The sequence below is a fragment of the Nipponia nippon genome, unplaced genomic scaffold, assembly GCF_047370975.1.
Source record: "Nipponia nippon isolate SJK-2023a ecotype South Korea unplaced genomic scaffold, ASM4737097v1 scaffold_7, whole genome shotgun sequence".
Classification (NCBI taxonomy): Eukaryota; Metazoa; Chordata; class Aves; order Pelecaniformes; family Threskiornithidae; genus Nipponia; species Nipponia nippon.
The window spans coordinates 32728108-32750042 of NW_028262391.1; the positions used below are offsets into that span (position 1 = coordinate 32728108).

Consider the following 21935-nt stretch of genomic DNA (forward strand, 5'->3'; position numbering starts at 1 on the left):
CTATCCGAGGGAACGGAGTTGACGGGGGCGAGGGCAGGGGAGGCAGAGCCTGCTCTGATTGGTCACAGTGCCGTAGGGAGCGCCCGGATGATTGGGCGGTGAGACGGCCGACGGCCATAGAGGGCGGAGCAAGCGCCGGGGAGCGCGTTTCCATTGGGGGAGCCGCCGCTGCGGCGAAATGAGCGGGAGCTCGAGGGGATTCAAACAGGGGTCGAGGTGGGCGGGGCGTTGCCATGGCGGCGGGGCCCGCCGCGCCCTGAGGGAGCCCTGAGGGAGCGCCGAGGGAGCCCGGCCCCCGCGCCCCGCGGGCAGCGGCGGGGCTGAGGAGAAGCTGGCCGTGTCGCCTCCCTCCGGTCCCCCCAGCCGCCGGGGTTGCTGCCGGCCTCCCCTTGTGTCCCCTGGGAGGGCCTTTCGAGGGCAGAGCCTGTGGCAGGGTGCCCTCACCCGCCAGCCGCCTCCGAGACGAAGCCAGGCACGGCCCCTTGGAGAGGCGACATGAAGGTCTCGCATAGAGGAACGAATACACGTGTATTGAACGATCAGTCTCTGCGAAGGCAGGGAAGAGGGGCGAGTGGCGTGCTTCAGCCTGCGGGAGGAAGGCCCGCTGCTTCCCCTTGGTTTGCTTCCCGAGGCACCTGGCTGCTTTCGGTCACCCAGCCCTGCTTTCTGCAGTTAACTCCCCTGGTTTCTGCTTTTCTCCAGGTCAGACAGCAAGTCCACAATCTCTGCAAAACACAAGGATGGCATTAATCAAACCAGAATAGCTGTTGTAGGCTTTTTTTTTTTTCTTCCCCTGATGAGAAGATAGCTTTCCCTCACTGATAACAACCGGGACATGAAGCCCCTCTCTCCTCAGGCCGGTGCGACTGGGCAGCCATTAGCGGGGGACAGCCCCGAGCAGACACCGGTGAGTACAGCCCAAAGCAGCCATGTATACAGAGAGATGCCTGGCAACAGCTGTGAGAAGACATCCTTCCAGCTCAGCACCACACAGGCATGGCTGGGCATTGGCTTAGAGTAATAAAGACATGCTGCATCCTCAGTGCGGCTTTGCCAACGTTTCTGATTATTTTTTTGCTGTTTTCACTTCAGCCGGGGTGATTCCCTGCAGCAGGGTCTGCTGCGGGAGCTGCTGGTGGGAGATGGAGGCACAGAGAACGTGGCACACAGCAGGAGCTGAGTGGTTTCTTAAGCACAGTCTCCATATCTCTTGCATGGAAACCATCTCCATAGGATGGGGTGGTGAGTCTGAAGGAAGCTTTCTCCCCTTGGAGAGGTAAAGTGAGGGAAGAGTACAATCTCTGTGCCTTTAAGCACACCAGAAAGGTTCCTCTATCTTGTCCTGCTGTTTCTGTTAAATCTTCCAATGGAGACCGATTATTTATCTGACCAGGCCCAGACCAACTTCAAAGACAGTGAAATCTTCCCCACTGCGGAGCAATTCCCAAGATTGCAATTTATTGCTCAAAGCCCAAGGCAGGAAATATTCCTGCACCGTGTTGTGGCTGCTCCTCCAGCTTACAGGATCTGCAGGACCTGAGGGGGGATTAACCCACACACCCCTGCTCCCAGTTCAGCACTTGTCTGAGAGAAAAAGCTTACTCTTATGTGATGCCAAATGAACAGCCTGGTGAGTATTGTCAAGACATGGATAAATGTTAACTGTGTGAGCCATCACACCACAGGAGAAAGAGAGGTCTAGTATTAGGGGACTCGTTAGCATAAGAAGGTAGGTCAAAGAGTGATCCCAAAACACAAAGCCAAACAAATTCATATAGAAAATAAGGGGCAAACTGACTCCCAAAGCAGCTGATTGAGGGATACAAAGGGCCTGTGGAGCGGGGAGCAGGTGTCCTGGACGCTTACCCTCAGCAGAAGGGCGTTGGGAAGGGTCAAAGGCCCGGCACTGGTCAATGACTTTTCGCAGGTCTGCAGGACAATCTTCCCCAACAGGGTCCCGGTAATGGCGGTTGCAGATTTTCTCCATGATCTCCTGGGGAGTGCAGCCTAGACAACACACATGCAAACCGGAGTGTCAGGACAGAGCTCTGCTGCCACAGGAGGGTGCTAGGGAGGAAACGCAGTGCGAAGCTATGCCAAGAGCCTTCCTGCAGCCGATGGCATGGAGAAACCAGCAGAGAAGCCACCCAAACTGTGTCTGCAGTGAACCTCCCCGTATTTGGCATGACACCATTGTGCTCCAGTGGAGCAAGGAGATGTGTTTATGCTTCAATGCACAGGAACATCAAATAGAGACAAAAATTACTTGCATGTTTGTGGTTTAAGCATGCCACTGAAATGCTTTACTGTATTGGAGTCCCAGGAGAAGTCATCAAGCTGTCGTGCAGAGCCAGGCACACCAGGCACTGCCACTGGGACCCGCACACCATGGGATGCTCCGGGAAGGAGCAGGGAGCATGCAATGCCAGCAAGCAGCTGCACCGGGCCACGCGGCTTTTATGCAGGGGTTGAGACTCCTGTGATGTCTCACCTTCAAACGGGATTTTGGAGGTCGCAATCTCCCACAGCACGATCCCGAAGCTGGAAGGAGACAAGCAAGAGTGTCAGCATTGATCCTACCACCTTCTACTCCTGCCTAATGGAGGGGACTCTTAGGCTATGCCAACCACAAATGGCTGCTTATGTGTCCGATTAAACCTGGCCTTCTTCCATAGCTCAACAGCTATGCCAGACATCTGCCTGCTTACGGGCATCTCTCCCGTGAGGGACAAACACACCTGTATATTTCACAGGGCCTCTTGTAGGGATAGTTGATGTCTTTCAGGTTCTCAGGGGCGACATAAGCCAACATAGCGACTCGTTTCCAGTGCTTCGTGACTTTCCTCTTGATGGATGACTCTGTTTCACACAGCTCAAATCCCGACAGCTGATTGAGAGTGAGAGAGAGAGAAGGAGAAATGGTAGAAATGCAGTCTGCAGAAACCTGTGGCACGGCTGAGGACTGCCCCGAGCTGGAGAAAATGGAGCGAGGCACCCTGGGCAGCAAAGGCTGGCATGCAGCCATGTGTGCTGCCCGGCACGTGGCTCTTTCTGCAAGTAAAACCATAGGTGCAGGCAGGTGAATTGCCCTAGCTTCAGCTCATCCCAGGGTGGATGGCTCGGAAACACTCATTTTGCAGATGATAAAACAGAGATAATGATTAACAGAGATACTAAGTGTCTAAGGTGACAGGAGAGATGACTCTGCCCCAGGTGCTATTCTGGACCATCACAATTCCCTTTGGTGTTGGTGGAGGAAGACATCCACAAAAACATGCAAAACTCCCAAAAGCTTCTCCAAGCGTGGTCCTTACCTTCACACAGTAATCCCCGGCCACCAGGAACTTGCTACTGCAGATGCAGCCATGGAGTCGGGACTTCTCCTCTGTCTGGTGCAACCTGCAGCCGGACAGAACCAAGGGCAACACATGCCGGTGATGGACCCATACGCACCTCGGGGCTCCCTCCTGCTGTGTAGGGGATGGACTGACATGCACCCAGAGAAGCCAGCAGCTCTCTGCCTGTCTTGGTGGACTGACCCTGCAAAGCCAACCTTTCCAGCAGCTGCTGAAAGAGCCACAGTGGGCAAAATAACGATAAGCAGGACCCGTAAGGAGAACTAGTCATGCTGTAGGGCGCTCCTGAAGCTGCCCTGTGGGTGCGGGGAAGGGGATTTCTCCCTTCCAGGCCTTTGCAGGCTTGAAGCAAGGGGAGGGGCCAGTGACCAGGGGAGATGGGTTCTACTGCATCCAAATCCACCGCCTACCTCTTCACCAGCCTCCCACGGGAGGCTGTCCCAAGGTGGTAGAAACAGTGTCTAACAGGATACCGCTGCTTCCTGAGAGATACCAGGAAGCTGCGCACAGCTTGTGGATTGTCAGGTGGACTTACTGATTTAGGCAGGAGCTCACCTGTAAAGGCCTCTGGCAGCTCCTAGGGCCATCCGAATGCGGACCTCCCAGGAGAGGTGCCGTTGCTTGGTCAGCACGTCCCGCAGTGTCCCGTGCTTACAGTACTCCATGACAATGGAGAAGCAGGGGCTCCCATCTGCAAGGCAAAACCTTGAGCATCCCACCTTGTGCCACCTCTTGGGAGGGGACCACGACAAACCATCTGCCACCAGCTAGCATTGGGGACAGGCCGGGGAGGGAAAGGGTGACATTAATGCGACACCTCCTACCTTTCTCCTCAATGCAGATCCCGTACATGCGCAGGATGTTTGGAGACTCAAACTTCTTCAGGGTCTGAATTTCCTTCTCGAAGATGTCTCTCACCTTCCTGCAGAAAGGGACAGCATGGTGAGATCCTCGGAATAAGGCATGACATGGTGCTGTGCCACCCTGCCCTCCTGGCTGCCCTGTGTTGCTCCCACCCAGGACAACTCACACCGGGTCAGTGGTCAGCGGCCTCTTGAAGGTTTTGATGGCAACGGGGTACTTGAGGTACTCGCCCTCGTAGAGGTCGTAGCTCTCGGTGTCCTGCAGGTGTCTGTAGAAGGTGAGGTGGTCCCGCTCGATCTCGGTGATGTCTTCTCTTTTACCAACATTGACCTTCTTCAAGCCTGCTCCCGCCATGCACGGGGAGGGAACAAGGGACACGTTAGGTAGGGCTCGGAGTGAAAGGACACGGTGCACAGGGTGCCTAGAGGTGCAACGCCGACTTACAGTCCATCACGTGCACGATTTTGTTCAGCTCATTTTGCATCCAGTCTACCTTCCTCTCCATACATTGTCTGTCGATGTAGATCTCCCTGGCTACGTCTTCAGGCTCCTCAGTACCTGGGGAGAGAAATGTGCAGGGGTGGGGCCACTGGATGAATGTGCAGGACTGATGCGGTTAGTTTTTCTCGTGGTTTAAATGTCCCTTTGGCTCTTCTGGGCAGCAGCTGGGGAGAGGTGCCAACCGCCGGTCTCAGGGAGAGACACTTACTTGCAATCACCTGGTCCAAGAAAGCCCTGTCGTCCCTCAGGTCCTCAGCATCCTGCCTGCGACAAGTCTTTGTCTGGAAAGCCTGCAGGAAAGCCTGCTTCTGCTCTGCCTGCAGCAGCAGCGAGAGCCCCTGGGCAATGTCCTCCAGGCTCTCATTCACCCAGACGAACTCCTCGCCAGCACTGTGGGCTCTCAGGAACTTCTGGATCCAGCTGGTCTGGCTGTATTTCATCACCAGCTTCTGGGCTTCCCCCAGTGCCCGGAGCAGCTTCCTCAACAGTTCTTCTTCATGGTGGGAGATGTGCTTCGGCAGCTGAGCCCTGAGGATCCTCACGGGCTCCAGCAGGATCTGGATGCGCTCCACGAGGCGCTGGCACTGGTGCTTACAGCACTTCACCTGCTCGAATTGGGCATGGATGGCCTGGGCCACAGAGAGGACTTTCTCCACAATGTCCATGCTGGCAGCAAAGGGCTTGGCCGCTGGGGACACGGGCTGGCAGCGTCTGGTGGAGGTGAGCCTCGGGCACCACTCAGGGATCAGCTGGATGCGGCTCTTCCACGCCTTCCACCCTAAGGAACAGCCTTAACATCGCACACCATTCTCCAGGTCTCCTATAGCCCCTTGTATCTCCTCTGGCTGCTTTGATTTCTCTGCTTCGCCTGGCCCCGTGGCCGCTTGTGCAGACCGGAGTGGGCACTCACAAACAGAGACATCGGTAGCGGCAGTATTGGCACATCTCGCTCCGCATTAGCAAGAGGTGCTTTGGCTTGATTTATGTAAATTAATTTAGTGTTAGCCATATCCAGAGAGAGCTTACACACAGACCATCGGGGTCAGCAATGACCCAAAGAGCAGTGCTTCCTGGCACCGGACCTGCGCCACCCCAGGCTCCTGCCCTCAGACCCTACATTTTTGACCATAAAGATCCATTTCCATTTCTAGCCAACGTCACTCTCTCTGTTATCACCCATCTAATAAAAGCTTTCACACCTTCACAGCCCCGGCGTCCCCGACTCCTCCATACTTTCTCCCTGTAGCCCTGTATTGCCCGCTTAAGATTTTAAATCAAACTCTTTCTATGTGCTCAGCATAGGGACGGTTCCCGTTCCCCAGCCCACGTCCAGGCAGCAGGGACAGAAAACTGCCCCAATTGCAGGGAAACTAGCAGCAGCCACCCGTGCCGTTGATGCAGCCAGCACTGAGAGAGGGGTGCCGAGCTCTACCAGCTGGAAATGAGACAGAAACGCACCCAGAAACAAGCTGCAGCCACTCTCTCTTCCTCTTCAGGCTCTCTCCAGCACGGCCCCCAAGGAAGAAGCTTGTCCGCTTGCTAAGAGAATCAGCTGGGTTTATCTGGCCCCGCTTTGCTCGCCTCCGCCTCGGCTGTCTCTGCAGACTGGAGCGGCACGGCAGGACGAGTGAGAGTTTATAGGGTGCCCTCCCTGGCTGCAGCTCCTGCGGGCAGCGGAAGGGGCATTGTGCAACCCGCCGCAGCTTCCCAGGCCACCCTGGCTCACTGTTCTAAGAAAGCTGCTTGGAGTGGCGGAGGAAGTGGCCGGGTGGGCTGTATCCCCCCACCCCCCCCCACCCCCGTGCTGGGTTTTGCCAGCTGGAAGAAGGAATTGCCTGCAGGAAATAGGGGGTTGGGGGGTGCTGTGCCCCCCATATTGACACTTGCTGCTCTTTTGAGCACCCCAACCCTTTCTGCTGTGCCGTCAGCTCCAGCAAGGCTCACCCAGGGCACCGTAACACCCTCGGCATCAGCTCTGTGCCCCGCTGAGCTTCCCCCACCGGGCACCTGTCCCACATGAAGGATGCTGGTCCTTTAGGATCTTCCGCTCCCCTCCCCATCCCTGCAGCCCCCCAGCATCAAAGGAAGTGCTGGAAATGGTGCCTGACCTCTGCCGGCAGTGCAGGAAGCTTTGTGGCTGGCTTCGTCAGAGGGCCAGGCTGATGCTGGGAAATGCGGGGCAGCATGTGATGCTGTTGCCCAACTTCGGAGAAGTGAGCGGTAGCCCCGACCAGCTTCTGCTTACCAAGATCTCGGGGTCATGCGGGTTTGCTGTGTTTTCCCTGCTGCAAAAAGCATCTCCCTTGCCACCACCGTGGTTGACGGTATGGCTTTCGTCAGCGTGGGGAGCCGAGAAAGGTGACCGCAAGGTACTGTGGCACCGAGGGCCATCGGCACCTGGGAAGAGATGCACCGAGGGTGGGAAAACATGGGAGCAGCCCCGATGGATATGTTTGCCAGACCCTTTTTAAAAGGCTTTATTTTTCAAAATATACAGTTTATTTACAATTGTAGTGTCTACAGTTTTACATATAACTTTATTCCAAACCTTTAAATATCCGCAGTAAACATTAGAAAAAAAAAAATCACAGGATCAGCAAAAAAAGGCATCTCATAGCAATTCTGTTCATTGGAGTTTGCGTTTCAAGTAGCCAATGTCTACAAAAAACATGAACTTGATAAATCTGGCAGAGATACACGAGTTCACTGGTTAGAAAAAGGCAAAATCCAGACCTGCAGGATCCCCACCCCAAGGGCTGCAGGCCAAGAAAACCCTGTGCTGGGATGAGGCCAGGAGAAGGACCCGGGATACGGAAGCCCCTCGGCACGAGTTAAGTGATGGGGTTAACTGCAGCATGTTGGGCGCCCCGGGGAGGGGGCACCCTGGGAGGGCCAGGGGCTTGGGGGGGCTCCGGCGAGGTGCCAGGGCGGAGGAGGGAGGGCAGCATCGGGCACTTCATCTCTCGGGCAGCAGACCTGCCCATGCATCCGTGGCCTGGAGAGGGAGGGCGGCGAGGAAGGGCCAGGAGCCACCCAGGGAGCCCCTCAACCTCCTCCTCCCCTTTTCCCGCATCCTCACTCCCCCCTGTCCTCCTTGGTAGTGCCACAGCTGGACCACAGCGCACCACTGGGATGCTCCGGTGTGGGACCACCGCTGTGGCGCAGCCCCCGGAAGGGGGCAGGGGCCTGCTAGCCTTGCCGAGGGCTGGGGGAGATGCCAGCCCCAGCCCAGGAGGGATGGAGCCAGCAGCCGGGCACTGCATTGGGGCTGTCAGTCCTCTTTCTCGAAGGTCTCCTCGGGGATGAGCGTCCGGAAGGGGTGATCCCAGAAGCGGGTGCTGATGCCGAAGCCTGCGGGCAGGGGAGAGAGTGCTCAGCCCGCGGCACCGCTGTCACCGGGATGCCGCCAGGGACAGGGCGCAGCTTGCTTGGCGTTAACCGAGCTGGTGCCACTGTCGCCAAGATGGGCAGCAGCACGAGGCGCACGTGGCTGGGATGGGAGGTCACCCAGCTGGGTGCAAAGGTGACAATGGCCGACAGGCGCCAGGGCCAGGCGGTCCCTCCAGAGAGGCTGGTGAGGGAGGATTGCCCATGTTTCTGGGAGGGAGGAAGGCAAGGGGAGGGGGAGGAGGAAGAGCAGAGGGAGCAGAAGGAGCTGGCTGGGCCAGCTAACAGCCCGATGGATGATAGCTTATCAGGATGGGGCGTTTTCTCCTAGGAAACAGGGCAAAGGGCAGGTTGAGCAAGTGCCAGGCTGGGGAAGGTGCGGGGAGGACCCGGGGAACCCCGGGGCCTCACCCTGCGCCCGCCAACGCCTGCCGGCAGGAGGAGATGCTGCCCCGGGCGGGGACGGGCACCCACATCCTGGCGCCGCGGGGGCTCTGCCTCCGCCCCGGCATCCCCGGGCGGCACTGGTGCCCGCCGGCGAGATGGACTGCTGCCTTCGCCCCCGCGCCTCGCCATCCTCAACTTGGGGGCCAAGAAATGTGCCTCATGGGGCTGCAGCACCTCGTACGCCGCTTCCCCAGCGGCGCAGTGCTTGGGTTTCCCCATCCCAAATCCCAAATGCCAAATGTTTCAGAGCATCAGCTGCACACGTGCAGGCAAGGCTGGGCTTTGACAGCCCTCATTCCCGTCACCATGCGTGGGAAAGGCAGCGCTACCTGCTTTTTGGTGTTCAAAGTGGTGCTTGACATGATACGCCTTCAGCCCGTACAGGTAGGTGCCTTTTTTCGGCGAGCCGTAGTGGAGGTAATAGTGCATCATGTCGTAGATGACGTAGCCGCAGAGCCCCCCGACGAACACCGAGAGCCCCAGCACCTCGGGCAGCAGGAGCCGCAGGACGCCGTAGAAGAAGCCGATCACCAGCGAGGCCGGCACGGGAGGGAAGACCAGGCGGGAACTGTCAAAGGGAGACTGGAAGCAGAGAAGGACAGTGGGACAGGCAGCTCCTAGCTCACCCCATGTCCCCAGCGCATCCCTGCCAAGCACTGGGGACGCCCATTTGGGAAAAGCCAACACCAAAGCAGCCCCCAGAAACCCTCCCCAAAGGATGTACCCCGTGGTGAGAGCAGCCGGGCACCCATGCCAAGCTGGCCAGGCAGCCAGTGGCTTTGGCTGGCAGGTCCCCGAGCTCCACGGGGACGTTTCCTCCAGCGAAGCTAGAGGGAGCCCATGGCTTTTTTGGTGTTCCTCTTGCCCAACTGGAGCTCACAGGCTTAACTCCAGCTCCTCTGAGCCCGTCTTGCAGCCCTTGCTGGTATTAGGTAAGGGCCCTGCTTGGGGCGAAGACACCACGAGTCACGTCGAACACGCACAAACAGGCTCTGCCTGAGCAAAGGCCACTGTTCCCACGGCCTGGCGGGTGCCGGCGGAGGCGTAAGCTGCGACTCACCTTGTGATGCTGCCCATGCAGCAAGAAATGCAGGGTGATGAGATAGTAGTTACTAGCGGGTGGCTTCATGTGGAAGACAAAGCGATGGATGAGGTACTCTAGCAGGGACCACAGGAACATCCCCAGGAGGAAGATGAAGGGGAAGTAGTATTTGTGGACGGGGATGGAGTACTCTACACAACGAGACATGCAGCGGTCAGCAGGGCAGGCGATGCAGGGGTGCTCTTATCCATCACCATCCTCCCATCGGCATCCAGGTGAAGCTCAGCTCTCCCTCCCTCTCACCTCTCATCCACCTCCTTCCCCAAGCTTCCCCAGGGAGCTATCTTCCCAAGCACCGCTCCAAACCACATTTTCCTCTGATTCCCATTAATTTACACTCTTTACGGAAACAGTCAGCTCCTCACTGCCCCTGCATCCCAGATGCCAATCAGGGCTTGGACACGCACCCCGGGGACAGCCCTATCCTTCCAAAGCTGCTTCACCCTCCAGAACAAGGCAGGAGGGACCTTGTCTGCACAGGCAGCGCTCACGACAGTTAAACAGTGTTGCTGGCATTGGGTTTTTTTTTTATTTTTTGGGAAAAAGAATAGGTTTGTTGGGCGCTTTCCCCCGCAGAGCATTTTTGAGCCACCTCCTCCTTTCAGGGCTGGCTGCCAGTTCTGTGACCTCGCTAGCAGAATTCCGATCCCCCCCAAACCTGTTCATTTTTAGAAAAAAACAAAACAGAACAAAACCCTTGGCAGCAAGGTGCTGAACGCTGCAAGGAGTGGAGGGGGGTGCCGGTGCAGTGGGTGCTCCACCCCACGGCCGGGCACTGCTGGCACCGGGTGGCACCTTGCAAAAAAAATAGGGAACCCAGCAAAAAAAAAAAAAAAAGGCACAACAAAGAAGACAGCCTGCCCCGGCCACGCTTGTTATTCCCGGGGGAGCAGACAGTGGGAGATTCAAGGGCAGGCGCTTCGGGCAAACAAGCCTCGCACTGTGCAACGCCAGCGGCGCTGAGAGCCGGGTTTGTTCGCCCGCCGCACCGGCATCCAGCCGCGACCCGGGGTGGGCGTCGGCGGGGGGTGGCACACGCCGCAGCGCTGGCGGGGCTCGGTTTTGGGGATGGAGGGAAAGGAGGCAAGAGGGAGCGGGCTGCACTCTGGGCCAGCGGGCTCCCTCCCTCCATTGATCCCCCCAGGGGACCGAATTGTGAGGGTGAGAGGAGGGGATGGAGGTGGGCGAGCTCAGGCTTTAAAGCAGCGCAGGCGGCTTCGTGCAGGGGACATGCCAGTGGCCGCGGGGACAGGGGCTCACCCGCTGCTCTTGCATGTGGCTCATGGTGAGCATGCATGGAAGGAGGGATGCGGAAGGGATGCAGAGGTCTCCCCCCCACCCATGGCTGTCCTGCCCCTGGACCCAGAGCGGGGGCAGCGAGCCGAGCCGAAAGGCTTTGCTGCTGCTGGTACCTGTGGTGAAGGAGGAGAAGAGCCGGGTGTTGCCCTGGGCGAGGGAGGTGTAGCTGACCCAGCTGAGATAGAGCACCACGGGGGCCCACACCATGAACACCACGTACCTGTGGGGTAGAAGGAGATGCCTGAGGGAGCGTCCCGCGGGTGGCGAGCCATCCCCCCCTCCCTGTGGAGGCACCGGCCGGGGCACGGCGCAGACCCCCGGGGGCTCACCACGCTGTCTTGGAGAGGGACTCAAGGAGATCCGAGTGGAAGAGGCGGATGGGCCGATCCACGGGCTGGTGCACCCACTCGTCGTACTTCTCCCCCAAGTAGCCCACCTGCCACAGCAAGGGCTTCTGCCAGTCCACCAGGTCCTGAGGGAACAGACAGCGGTTGTACCCCATGGGACCCACACACCGCCCCGGTACTGGGCACAAAGCTGTGCTGCAGCTGCGGGATTTCGGGCTGCAAACCCCTTCCCATGCCCCACAAGCAGCTGCTTCTTGCTCCAAGCAGCCTTGAGCTCCCCACAAGCACCAGTGCGGGGCAGACAAGCAGAGCCAGACACACATCAGTCCCATCTACCCACGAACACGGGGCTGAGCTCGCCCCCGTGCCACTGGCTACCTGCCGGCGGTTCAAGGTGAAGGCAGCTGTACCCAGACCTGGCTCAGCATCAGGCCCTGATAACTGAGGCTCTTTTCCCTCGCTGGGAGCTGCCAAGATTAGATAGCGAGCAGCGATACTCCCCGCTTGCTAGCCATGCCAGAGAGCCGCCGGTAGGACGCAGAGCCTGTCACCGTGGCATTGCCCTGGCCAAGGGCTGTTCTCCTTGCGGAGAGGACACGCAGGGCGGCCACGGCCGTTTGAGCGCTCTGGCAGCGGGGAGCAAAGCAGAAAGGGATGGGGAGCAGGGATACAGGATGGGAATGCAAACGCCCGTTGCTGCTCCAGCACATGGCTGCATTCAGATGGCTGCAAGAGCAAGGAGGGACCTGTGCGGGTGCGCATGTCTGCATGGGATGAAAATAGAGAGACCCAACCGGCAGCACCGCCTTGGCTGCCGCTCAGCATCCCCGGCCGCGTCTTCTGCTGGCCTGGCCAGATAAAGTGGTTTCTCAGTCCCACCCCTGCCCCGGGACAGAAACCGTGCTCGCCCGGCTGAGCCCCGGGCTTGGCAGCTCCCCATCGGCTGTCGCATGGCGCCGGTGCGGCAACCCAGCGCCCGGGGCTGTGCCTGCGGTCATTTGGCAGCGGAGGCGGGGGGGGGGCGACAGCTCAGCTTGGGGCGTTTCAGGGCAAGAAGCCAAGCTGGCCACAGGCATTTCTGGGGCTCTGCTCCAGGCAGGGACAGATGCGATCAACCAGGAGGGGAAACAACCCCAGCCCACAGCGGGTGCATGGATGGGGATGGAGATACCCTCCATCGGGGAGGTAGGGGAAAAGTTAGAGTAAAAAGGTCACTTTGGGATGGCAGATTCACTTTTAAAGGCGGTCAGCAGCAAAATATGAAGAGGGGTGGGTGATAGCTGTTCTCTTGCTCAAAAAAAAAAAATCCTTTTGCAAGATAAAAGCACGCTCACTGACTAGCCGGGGCTGTGCAAGGCACGGCGGCCAGATGGTGATGCGAACGGCAGGGACATCCAAAGGCACCTTGGGGACAAACCCCTGCTCCCATGGCATGCTCGGAGAGGAGCTGGCAGGGCAGGGAGCACCCAGCGCACACGGGGATCGCCCTGCCCGGGCCGGGGGATCCCTCAGTGCTCATTATGAGTGCTCAGTCAAGAAGAAAAAATGAAAAAAATAAATAAAGCAAGAAAAAAAAATAAACCAAGCAAGCAAGGTGCGGCTTGGCAGCACGTCCCGCTCAAAGGGCACAGCTGCTGTCAGAGAAAGCCATCTCTGCCCACGCTGCCATGGCAGGAGCCTCCCAGCGTGGCCACGCCTGGGCAATAAAGCGCAAGCGATGTCGTCTGCACCAGGAGAAAGGGCAGGAGCAGCCGGACCGGCTCCTTCCCGGCATCCCTCCCTTCCCAGGGTCAGCAGAAAGCCAGTGCTCCTGCGGGGAAGAGGAGACCTGGTCTCCCCCAGGAGCCCTCTGGCAAACACCATGCAGGAGAAACCCCCGGCTCTTACCTTCTCTACGTCCACCGTTTTACAGCGGGGATCCATCCGCGTTGAGGTCTGGGCTGCAGCATCCACCGCCTTCTCATCCACCGTCTCAGGGAGGCTCTAAAAAGAAAAGGAAAACCCTGTGGTGAAAGACCGGTGGCAGATGCAGTTGCGGATGGTGGTGGCCATGCCACCCAGGGGCACGGGCAGAGCTTGCTCCTGCCTGCTAAATAAATAAGGGAAAAAAATCTGATGAATTTAAGTCAGTCAGTTCCTGCAGAGCAGGTTCCTGAGGGATGGGGCTGCTGGCGAGCTGTGCTGCCCTTTGAACCATGCACAGACCATCGCGCGCTCGGGTCTTTTCGGAAACCTCCCCCCAAGCCCACTTTTCAGGCCACCCCACCGTGCTGCCAGGAGGGCACTGGGTGCCGGTGCTCGGGCGTTGCAAGGCGGAAGCTCCCGGGCCCTTGGCCAGCGTTTCCCCTTGCAAACGGGCAGTGCTGTAGCACAGCTCACCTTCCTGCAGGCCAGCAGCCTGGCAAGCACCAGCCTGAGCCAGCGCTGCTGCCAGCAAAGCGAGGGGCATCGCTGGGTTAGTGCTCACAACGCCAGCGCCAGGCTCCCTCCTCCCCATCCCACAGCTCTCCAGCAAAACCCCAGCTTGGCATTTCAGTCCCCAAGGAAGCTGGGCTGCCAGAGCCGGGGAGCTGGGCACGGGGTGGAAAAAATGCAGCAGGCGGGAGCTTGCCCCGGGGAAAAAGGCAAAGTGCCCTTTGCAGGGCAGCGCTGGGCCAGGCATCTTCGCCACAGGCTATGCAAGATGGTGTGGGGGTTTGGTTTGGCTAGAAAGGGCACACCGAGGCCCAGGGGACCCGCTGGTACGGCAGTGGCAGGATGAAGCCCAGGCTGCGGTCCCGCTGCCAGGCTTGGCTGAGAAACAGGAGGAACCTGCCTTGTCTGATGTTTGGAAGCAAATGCATCGCCGGCTGCCAGCACCGGCCTCCTTCTCGTGGCCCTGCCAGCTCCAGAGCTGGCCCTGCCGCCAGCGGGGGGCTTGGCGAGGCCACAGCGTGCCCGTGCAAGCCCTGAGCTGGCCATGGCCCTCAGCGGCAGTGCCAGCAGCCTGCCAGCTCCCCAGGCAGGACGTGCCAAACATGCCTTTTCTCCCGCTTGAGTTACCCATTAACCTGGCAGCAGGGTACGGCACGGCCTGGCAGCCCCAGCACAGCAATGCCCGCCGGGGTTTCCAGCTGTGCCACTTGCAGCGAGAAAGGGTTTTCTCCTGGCAGCCGCGGCACAAGCGGGGCTCCTCGACGGATGCTGTCTCCGCTGCTCTGAGAGGGATGCGATTCCCTTGCGGGATGTGAGGGCATCGCATCCCTGTTGGAATAACCGCCGCCCCGCCAGCAGCCGCAGGAGGAGCTGGGATGCAGGAGGACTGGAGTCACCTCGCCAGGGCAGGCAGGACTTTACTCCGTGCTGTACCAGTGATGCCGAGGCAGGGCCTGGGTGCTGTTTGCCGACAGCGGGCACTCCTTGCCAGCTGGGCTCGCATCCCCTTTCCCGGGCTAGCTAGGTTTCAAGCCTCATCTCACCGGTACAGGAGCTGCGCTACCCAGCCCGGAGGCAGCCCCTCGCCCCAGTGGAGTGTGCAGGGGATATTTCCAGCCAGGCTGGACGTGAGCAGGCATCAATTTTAAGGCAGGCAGAGCGTCAGTGCGAGCTGACGCTGTGGACCACCACACCTCCCTCTGCAAGGCTCCCCACCACTATTTTCAGCTTTGTATGCTCCGTCCTTCAGCCAGACATCCTGAAACCCTGGGGGAGGTGGGATGCCTTGAAATCCAGCCGAGGATGGTCAAGTTACAGTTTTGCCTCTTCCCCGCAGGTGCTTTGGAAGAAAATTTGGCTTTAAGAGAGAGGCGGCTTCTCCATCCCCTGAGAAATGAGTCTGAGCTCTCTACCTCAACGCTTGCACCGCAGCCTCTCCGGCAGCAGGAAGGATGCTTAAGAAAGGCAGGCTGACGCAACACCCTGGCACCTCTCCTCCCCTTTCCGAAATGTCCACACACCTCCAACTCCCCTGGCCATGGATGCCCGAGCACCACGTTGTGGCCAGAGGCTTCCTCGTCCTCCCAGGTCAGGGAGGCGTACGGGGGGGCTCGGACCCCACCTCGCCGGCAGCACCTGGGCTGGAGATGACGGGTGCCACCAGTGAGATACCATTGCCCCGAGTGCTACGGCAGCTCCCTTCCAGCGCCCAGCCTCGCCTGAGTCACCTCCTCCTCCTCTTCCTCGGCTGGGGAGCAGGAGGAAAGCTCTCCTCTTCTTCACCCTGGGGCTGGCACCGAAAGGACCGGCAGCCATGGCGCAACCAGGGTGTGAGCCATGCCTGCGTGCCCCGGCTGGCTCCCCAGAGCGGTAGCATGCTCCTGCCTGCCCCAACCGCACAGGGGCTGCATGGGGACTGATCCCCACCAGCACCCAGATCAGCGCTGAGGCTTCTGCCTGTCCTCCTCCTCAAAATAAAGGCGGGTTGGAAGGAGGCTGAGAGGGTCTTTGCAAGCGCCAGGCTCTGCCCGTCACCCGTGGGTGATGCTGATGCATCTGAGTCGTCCCCAGGCAAACAGGTCCTGCCAGCAAAGATGCGCAAGAGGCCTGATGTAAAGAAGGGAAAAGTTAATGCCTACAAAGCGCTGCCTTCCCGCACCGCCGCCCCGGAGAGTGGGAACACCGGGGAGGTGCCGGCTCTCCTGCTGGGAAGCAGCGGGGCCAGACAACCAGGGCGCAGCGCAATGCGGTGACCGGGTGACCTGGCATCCGCCTCCGAGCATCCCACTGCCCTGCATGGGTCAGGCAGGGCTGGGGGGAGCTCGGCGTCGCTCCTGTGCCAGCTACATCGCCCTGGTGCTGCCCGGCATCAAGGCTCATGGTGTTAAAAGAAAAACAAAATGCAGCTGTGATAGGAGCAGGTACAGACAGGAGGGACGGTCCGGCGTGGGGTCTGATGTGCCTGGGACGCAGGAAGGAGGAAGAGCTGGAAACCTCCCCCTGGCTCAAATTTGTGATATCCACATGGGACAAGCTGCGTTGGCAATGCAGGGCTCAGGCATGTAGCACGAGGACACCCCACAAGGCACGGGGAGCCCAAGCGAGGTCCCTACCCACGGTGGCATGCTCCCAGCATCACCATCCCACCAGCATCACAGTTCCCAGGCAGCAGCTGGCAGAGCCCCACGAGGCTGCGTCTCAGCCCATTAAACCCTGGGTGCAGCAAGACTATTAAAAGGAGGTTGAATTTAAGTGGTTCTAATGATAACAATAAAAAATAGCTTCTCCTTGTTACAACACCTCCAAATAACGTGCGAGCACCTATGTTCGAGGGAGCTCAGGCTGGGACGGACGGAGAGCCAGAACAAGCCTGACATGCAGCAATGCGGGCGAGAGGAAGGGGAGGACACCAGCCCCGAGAGGGACAGGGGATTTGCCGTGACTCATGGCCACATCACGCACCCCAAAGAGGCTGTGATGAAAGTCTCTCATTGCTTAAATTGGAGGGGTAATTAGATGATCCAGTTTCCCTCTAGCAAAGCTGTTAAAATCCACTGTCTAGTTTGGGTAATTATTGCTTCTTGCTTTGATCTCCCCTATAAATTCTGTTTGCATAGATAAAAAGTTTTGGGGGTTAATTTGTCCTTGGCCAAATGGGGCTGGGTGATGGATGGAGCCAAGCCGAGCTCCCGAGAGCCGCATGAAGGGGCGCGGAGAGACGTGCCGGGGGGGTGAAGGCTGGCTCTCATCTTCCTCTTCACCCCTCCTGCATTAACACATTTTTTTTCCCCCTTTCAAAAATCCTCAAAGTCCCTGGGCATAAGCAGGGGGGATGCTGGATGCCCGCAGGACCACAGGCTCCTGCGTCCCTCAGCACGGGGATGGTGCAGCCCTGGGACCTCCGAGGGGCAAGGAGAGGCATCGGCAAAGCTGTGGGGGTCCGGAGCCAGACCAGGGCCAGGCAATGCCTCCTTCAAAGCGCTGCTTGGGGTATGCCTGCCCGAAAGCAGCCAAAGCAAGAACCCAAGCGCCACCGAGGGCGTCGACTCCTCCCATCTCCCTCCAAAGGGGATTTTTGGGGGGCAGCAAGTCCAGCAGAGCAGCTCACACATCAGGTGCATGCTGGACGCAGCACGGCCAGCCTCACCGTGCAGCAGGCAGCTTTTTCCCCCCTCCCCCTGTGCTACAACCCGGGATGGTTTATCTAGTGCCAGGTAGCGTCTGATCTCCCAGCGCCCCGGCATTATCACACCGTGTATTTGCATTGGGACGGTGGCAATTCCCCTCGGCGCAGGCTGCGGTATGAGAACTCGTTTGTCCGGTACCTTCCTTCGCCCCAACCCGTCGGGCTCGTCACGCCTGCGAGGAGGCGGCAGCAACGAGTGTCCCAACAGAGGAGGTGCCATCGCTGGGATCTGGGGAAAGAGCAGGCATCGCACCGAGGCCGAACAAAGCCCCGTCTGTGGCGCTGCCGCCGATCGGGGCCGAGGCTGTGCCGCGGGGAGGAGAACCAGCAAGTGCAAACAACCAGCTCGGAGGGACCGACCGGTCACTGACCCTGCTGGGATGTCCCAAGGGGAAAGCGGCCACTGGCCTGGCAAAAGGGGCTGGGCCGGGCCCACTGCTCCAGCATCCAGCGCCGGTGAGGGCCAGCAACGGGGGCAGCAGTGCCCGGTGCCACGTTGCCTCCTGGAAGTTCACCTGGCAGCGGTGCTTCCCTGGGGTGTTTTCCCTTCTGCCTGGGCAGCAGCTGAGCGCGGGGCTGGCACGGCGAGGACGGCGCTGAGTCATGGCCACCCTTGCCCCGCGCCCAGACGGTTAGGGAGGCGGCCGCGCTCCTCTCCCCAGCGGCGGCCACTCATTGCTGGCAAGCCCCGGCACCCAGCACCCCGGTCCCTGGCCGAGCACTGGCAGTACCAGGAAGGGTGCCCTGTCCCATCACCTGCCCCGTGCCACATGGCCCCACAAGCCAACACCGAGCTGCACGTCCCCACCTCTCACACCCCTTTGGAGACCCAACACCTCCACACGGTGCTGGCACGCCAGGGTCACCCATGAGCCCTGCCTCCCGACACGGCCAGGGTGGGATGTCACCATGGGGTGGGACCTCATAGATCCCAGGCTCTGTGCTCCCGGGACATGCTCTGTCACATGCCCTGAGGAGCCTGAACCCTATGCGCCTCGGGATCCTCTGCACCTCAGGCCCCACAGACCCCAGTCCCACAGACGCTGACGGCCCCACAGACCTCCCGGAACCAGTGTGCCCCATACACCCGGGACCTTTGTACCCTGTACACCTCAGGCACCACCCAGCAGGACCCCAGGAGCCTCAAACACCCTCTGCCCCATACACCCCACATGCCCCATACACCCCAGACGCTCCACAGCCCGGACCCCAAGCATCCCGTGCAGCTCCAACCCAACACACACACCATGTCCCATACAGCTCAGACCTGCACCTGGGTGCCCTATACAACCTATACGCTATGTGCACCCCAAAGACTCCACGTATGGCTCAGATCCCACGCAGTCTGGACTCGGGGTGCCCTATAGACCGTACACGGCTCAGATCCCCCACAGCCCAGCCCCGGGGTGCCCTATAGACCCTGTATGGCTCAGATCCCACACAGCCCGGACCCGAGGTGCCCTAGAGACCCTGTACGGCTCAGATCCCGCGCAGCCCGGCCCCGGGGTGCCCTAGAGACCCTGTACGGCTCAGATCCCGCGCAGCCCGGCCCCGGGGTGCCCTAGAGACCTTGTGCAGCTCGGACCCCGCGCACCCGGGACTGGGGGTGCTCTACAGACCCCGCACTGCTCAGATCCCGCACAGCCCGGCCCGGGAGCACCCTACAGACTCTGTGCACCCCGGAGCCGGGACAGCCCCGCAGACCCCGCACGGCCCGGAGCCGGGGCATCCCGCAGAGCACCGGCCGTACCTGCTCCTCGCCGGGCTCCATCTCCCCCACGTAGTACTGCTCCAGCCAGCGGCGGGCGTTGGCCGAGTGCCGGTGGGGCGGCCCGTCCAGCTGGGCGCTCACGTCGGTGCCGGCCCGCCGCCTCAGCAGCTGCTCCCCGCCCGGGTGCAGCCGCACGAAGCCGCTCAGGTCGTAGAGGCGGCGGCGGCAGCGGACCAGGCAGGCGCCCTGCTGGCAGCGCGCCCGCACCTCCGCCGCGCTGAAGGAGCGCGGTGCCGCCATGGCCCCCGCCGGCCCCGCCGCCCTGCCCGTCCCGTCCCGGCCCGGCCCGTCCCGGCCCGCTGTCGCTCTGCCGCGCTCTGGCGGCACCTGCTCATCTGCATACATGCATATCCCGACCGGCCACGCCACGCCCCCCCGCCGCCCGTTGGGTCGCGACGGGGGAGGGGCGGGGTTTGGGGGGGAGGCCCCGCCCCGCCTCAGGTGCCCCGCTGGGGGGGAATTGGGGAGGTGCGGGGGGCACCCTGGGAAGGGTGGTAGCCCCGGGGGTGCCCCCCGCACCTCCCCAGTGGCCAAGGAGCCCCAGCCCCCGGAGAGCGGGGGACCCTGGGGCCATCCGTGTCCCCCCTCCCCCGGCTGTTTGCAGATTTATTTCGCTGTTTAATTAAATTTCCCACATGCAATCACCCTGGGCGGGCGGCACTGCAGCCCCAAACTCCCCCTCAGTGAGTTGCGGGCAAATAAATCGCGATAAGAAGAAAGGAGGAGTTTTTCTCCCCATTTTTTTTGGAAAGGCTTCCCTCCAAGCAGACGCTGGGATTGGGCGGGGGGGTGCTTTGGGGTGACACCTTTGAGCACAGGGGCAGGCCACGTGCCGGCAAATTTTGGCGTCGCCGGTCGCGCCAGGCCGCAGCCGGTGATTAAGGTGGGGTTTGCCAGCTCAGGAATGGGGAGCCCACCCCGGTCCCCCGGCTTTGGGGCGCTGCAGGGTGCCGGCGGGCACGGCATTAAGCGAGGCCTTTAATCAAGACGGATGCCGAACCCGCCATGGTGGCTGGCATCGGCTCCACCTCCCCACCTGGCTCCCGGCATCACCCCGCCACCAGCTTGGGGGCAAAAGTCCCTTTTTTTTGGGGGGATGGGTTAATTTTCCACCCCGATGGGAGCAGCAGGGTTTGGGGGGGCACGTCCCCAGCTCGGGCTGCCGTGGTGCATCCTTGGTGCAGAGGGGTCCCATGGAGGGGTTTTTGGGTTGGTGGTCAAAAGCATCCTTTGGGGGCCAGGTGGGGGGGCCGGAGGGTGGAGGAGCCCCGAGAGGCTGCCAGGAGACCCCAAAGGAGGTGCCAGGGGGTGGGATGCCCCGCTCTCCTGCGGGGCTTTCCCAACGCCCTCCGCAGCCTGGGGTGGCGCCGGTCCCAGTGGGTGAGCTCAGCCCTCCAGTGCGGCAGGGTGGCTCCCGGGTGGGGATTAAGGTTTTTTGGGCGAGGTGGGGACAGAGGCGGATCCAGGTGAGCCAGGGCGTTCAGCCGGGGGCCACTGCACCCACATGCCAAACCGGGTGGGCACCCCAGACCTCAAGCGTGCCCGGGGTGGGCGCAATGGCCACCACCCCATGGTGGGGTGGCTAGGGGAGGCAGAGGGGACCCCCGGCCATGACCCCACCACGCCGTCCCCACCAGCTGTGCCACCTCCCTGCCGCCTTGGCCGGTCCTGCCAGTGGTGTGGGTCCAGGATGTCCTTCGTGGCCCAGCCCTGCCATGGCATCCCGCAGCCACGGCGGTGGTGGAAGCAGAGGCCCCAGCGCTTCCCGGTCTATCCCGGCCTCTCCCCGCAGCCATAGGGGCTGGCGAAACCAGGGAAAGGCATTTCCTTCCCTTCCCACCCACGCCTCGATCAGCCCTCGCGGGCAAGGAGGGTGAGGGAGGGCAGGCTGGGCGCCATGGTGATGGCCCAGGAGCTGGGGGGATGCACCTCACGCCTGGGTTTTGGGGTGTCCAGGTCCCTTGGGTACTCTGCGCTGCAAAGGGCCACACTGGGGGCTCGCTCGTGGTCCCAGCTCAGGGCAGGGAGGGATCTGGCCTTCGCCAGCCCCGGGTTCCCCAGCACGGCACAGGGTGCAAAGCTGCTGGGTGCGCCGGTGGGTCTCTGCTCCTGTCCTCTCCCGAGCACGCGGGGTTTGCCGTCCCCAGCTCCACCACGGCAGGGCTCGGGGACATCAGCGAGCCTGTTGTGAGCTGACACCCCACCTGCCCTCATTCCAGGGTGCTGACGGCTCCCGGGCTGCGTGGTGGGGGCTCTGTCCCCCACGCAAGGGAGAGGGGCGTCCCCAGGGTGGACAGGGCGACCCCCAGCTCTGCCGTGAGGATGGAGATGGGGGAGCAGGGGGACCCGTCACCCCCAGGAGCAGGGATGCACCGAGCACTGATGGCAGGGGGAGAGGGATGGTGCTGGACCCAGCTGTACGGCAGACGCTGCCATAACAGCACCAAGTCAGCTGCAGAGGGCTTTGCCGATGGCCACCGGTCCCCACCACCGTCCCCGTGCTGTGCCGGCCCCCGGGGCGAGCAGCATCAGGGAGCGGAGCCAGCTGATGATCAGCCTGGCCGAAACAAGAGCAGCCAAATGGTTTTGGCTCATCAGTTCCTGAACTGGTTTACCCACCAGACAGACGGACAGACGCTGGGGCCGGTGCAAGGGAGACAGCAGGAATGCGCCGCTGGGCTTTGGGCAGGATCAGGCCCTGCAGCGCTGGCACAGGCGGACGCAGGGTTAATGGGGCTGTTCCGCAGAGGAGGAGGGGTCC

The 21935-nt window shown here is 60.9% G+C and overlaps 2 protein-coding genes across 3 annotated transcripts; both read right to left on the reverse strand.

The window, feature by feature from the left end:
- Positions 1-148: 148 nt before the first annotated feature.
- On the reverse strand, positions 149-6316 carry MLKL (mixed lineage kinase domain like pseudokinase). Its single transcript, XM_009470530.2, has 11 exons — positions 6180-6316; positions 4930-5499; positions 4665-4778; positions 4387-4561; positions 4181-4278; positions 3912-4047; positions 3315-3399; positions 2739-2887; positions 2492-2541; positions 1867-2007; positions 149-725 (listed from the first exon to the last, which is right to left on the reverse strand). Exons 2-11 carry the CDS (start codon positions 5384-5386, stop codon positions 673-675), a joined length of 1458 nt encoding a protein of 485 aa, XP_009468805.1. The 5' UTR covers positions 5387-5499; positions 6180-6316; the 3' UTR covers positions 149-672.
- Positions 6317-7228: 912 nt separating this feature from the next.
- On the reverse strand, positions 7229-19444 carry FA2H (fatty acid 2-hydroxylase). 2 transcript variants are annotated; one of them, XM_087741024.1, is made up of 7 exons: positions 19154-19444; positions 13191-13286; positions 11286-11428; positions 11070-11197; positions 9616-9788; positions 8885-9137; positions 7229-8072 (listed from the first exon to the last, which is right to left on the reverse strand). In XM_087741024.1, the coding sequence occupies exons 1-7, from the start codon at positions 19412-19414 to the stop codon at positions 7993-7995; spliced, it is 1134 nt and encodes a 377-aa protein (XP_087597150.1). In that variant the 5' UTR covers positions 19415-19444; the 3' UTR covers positions 7229-7992. The 2 variants fall into 2 exon arrangements, with proteins under 2 accessions (XP_087597150.1, XP_009468806.2); XM_009470531.2 differs by having other exon boundaries at positions 7231-8072; positions 11070-11176.
- Between the last annotated feature and the right edge of the window lie 2491 nt (positions 19445-21935).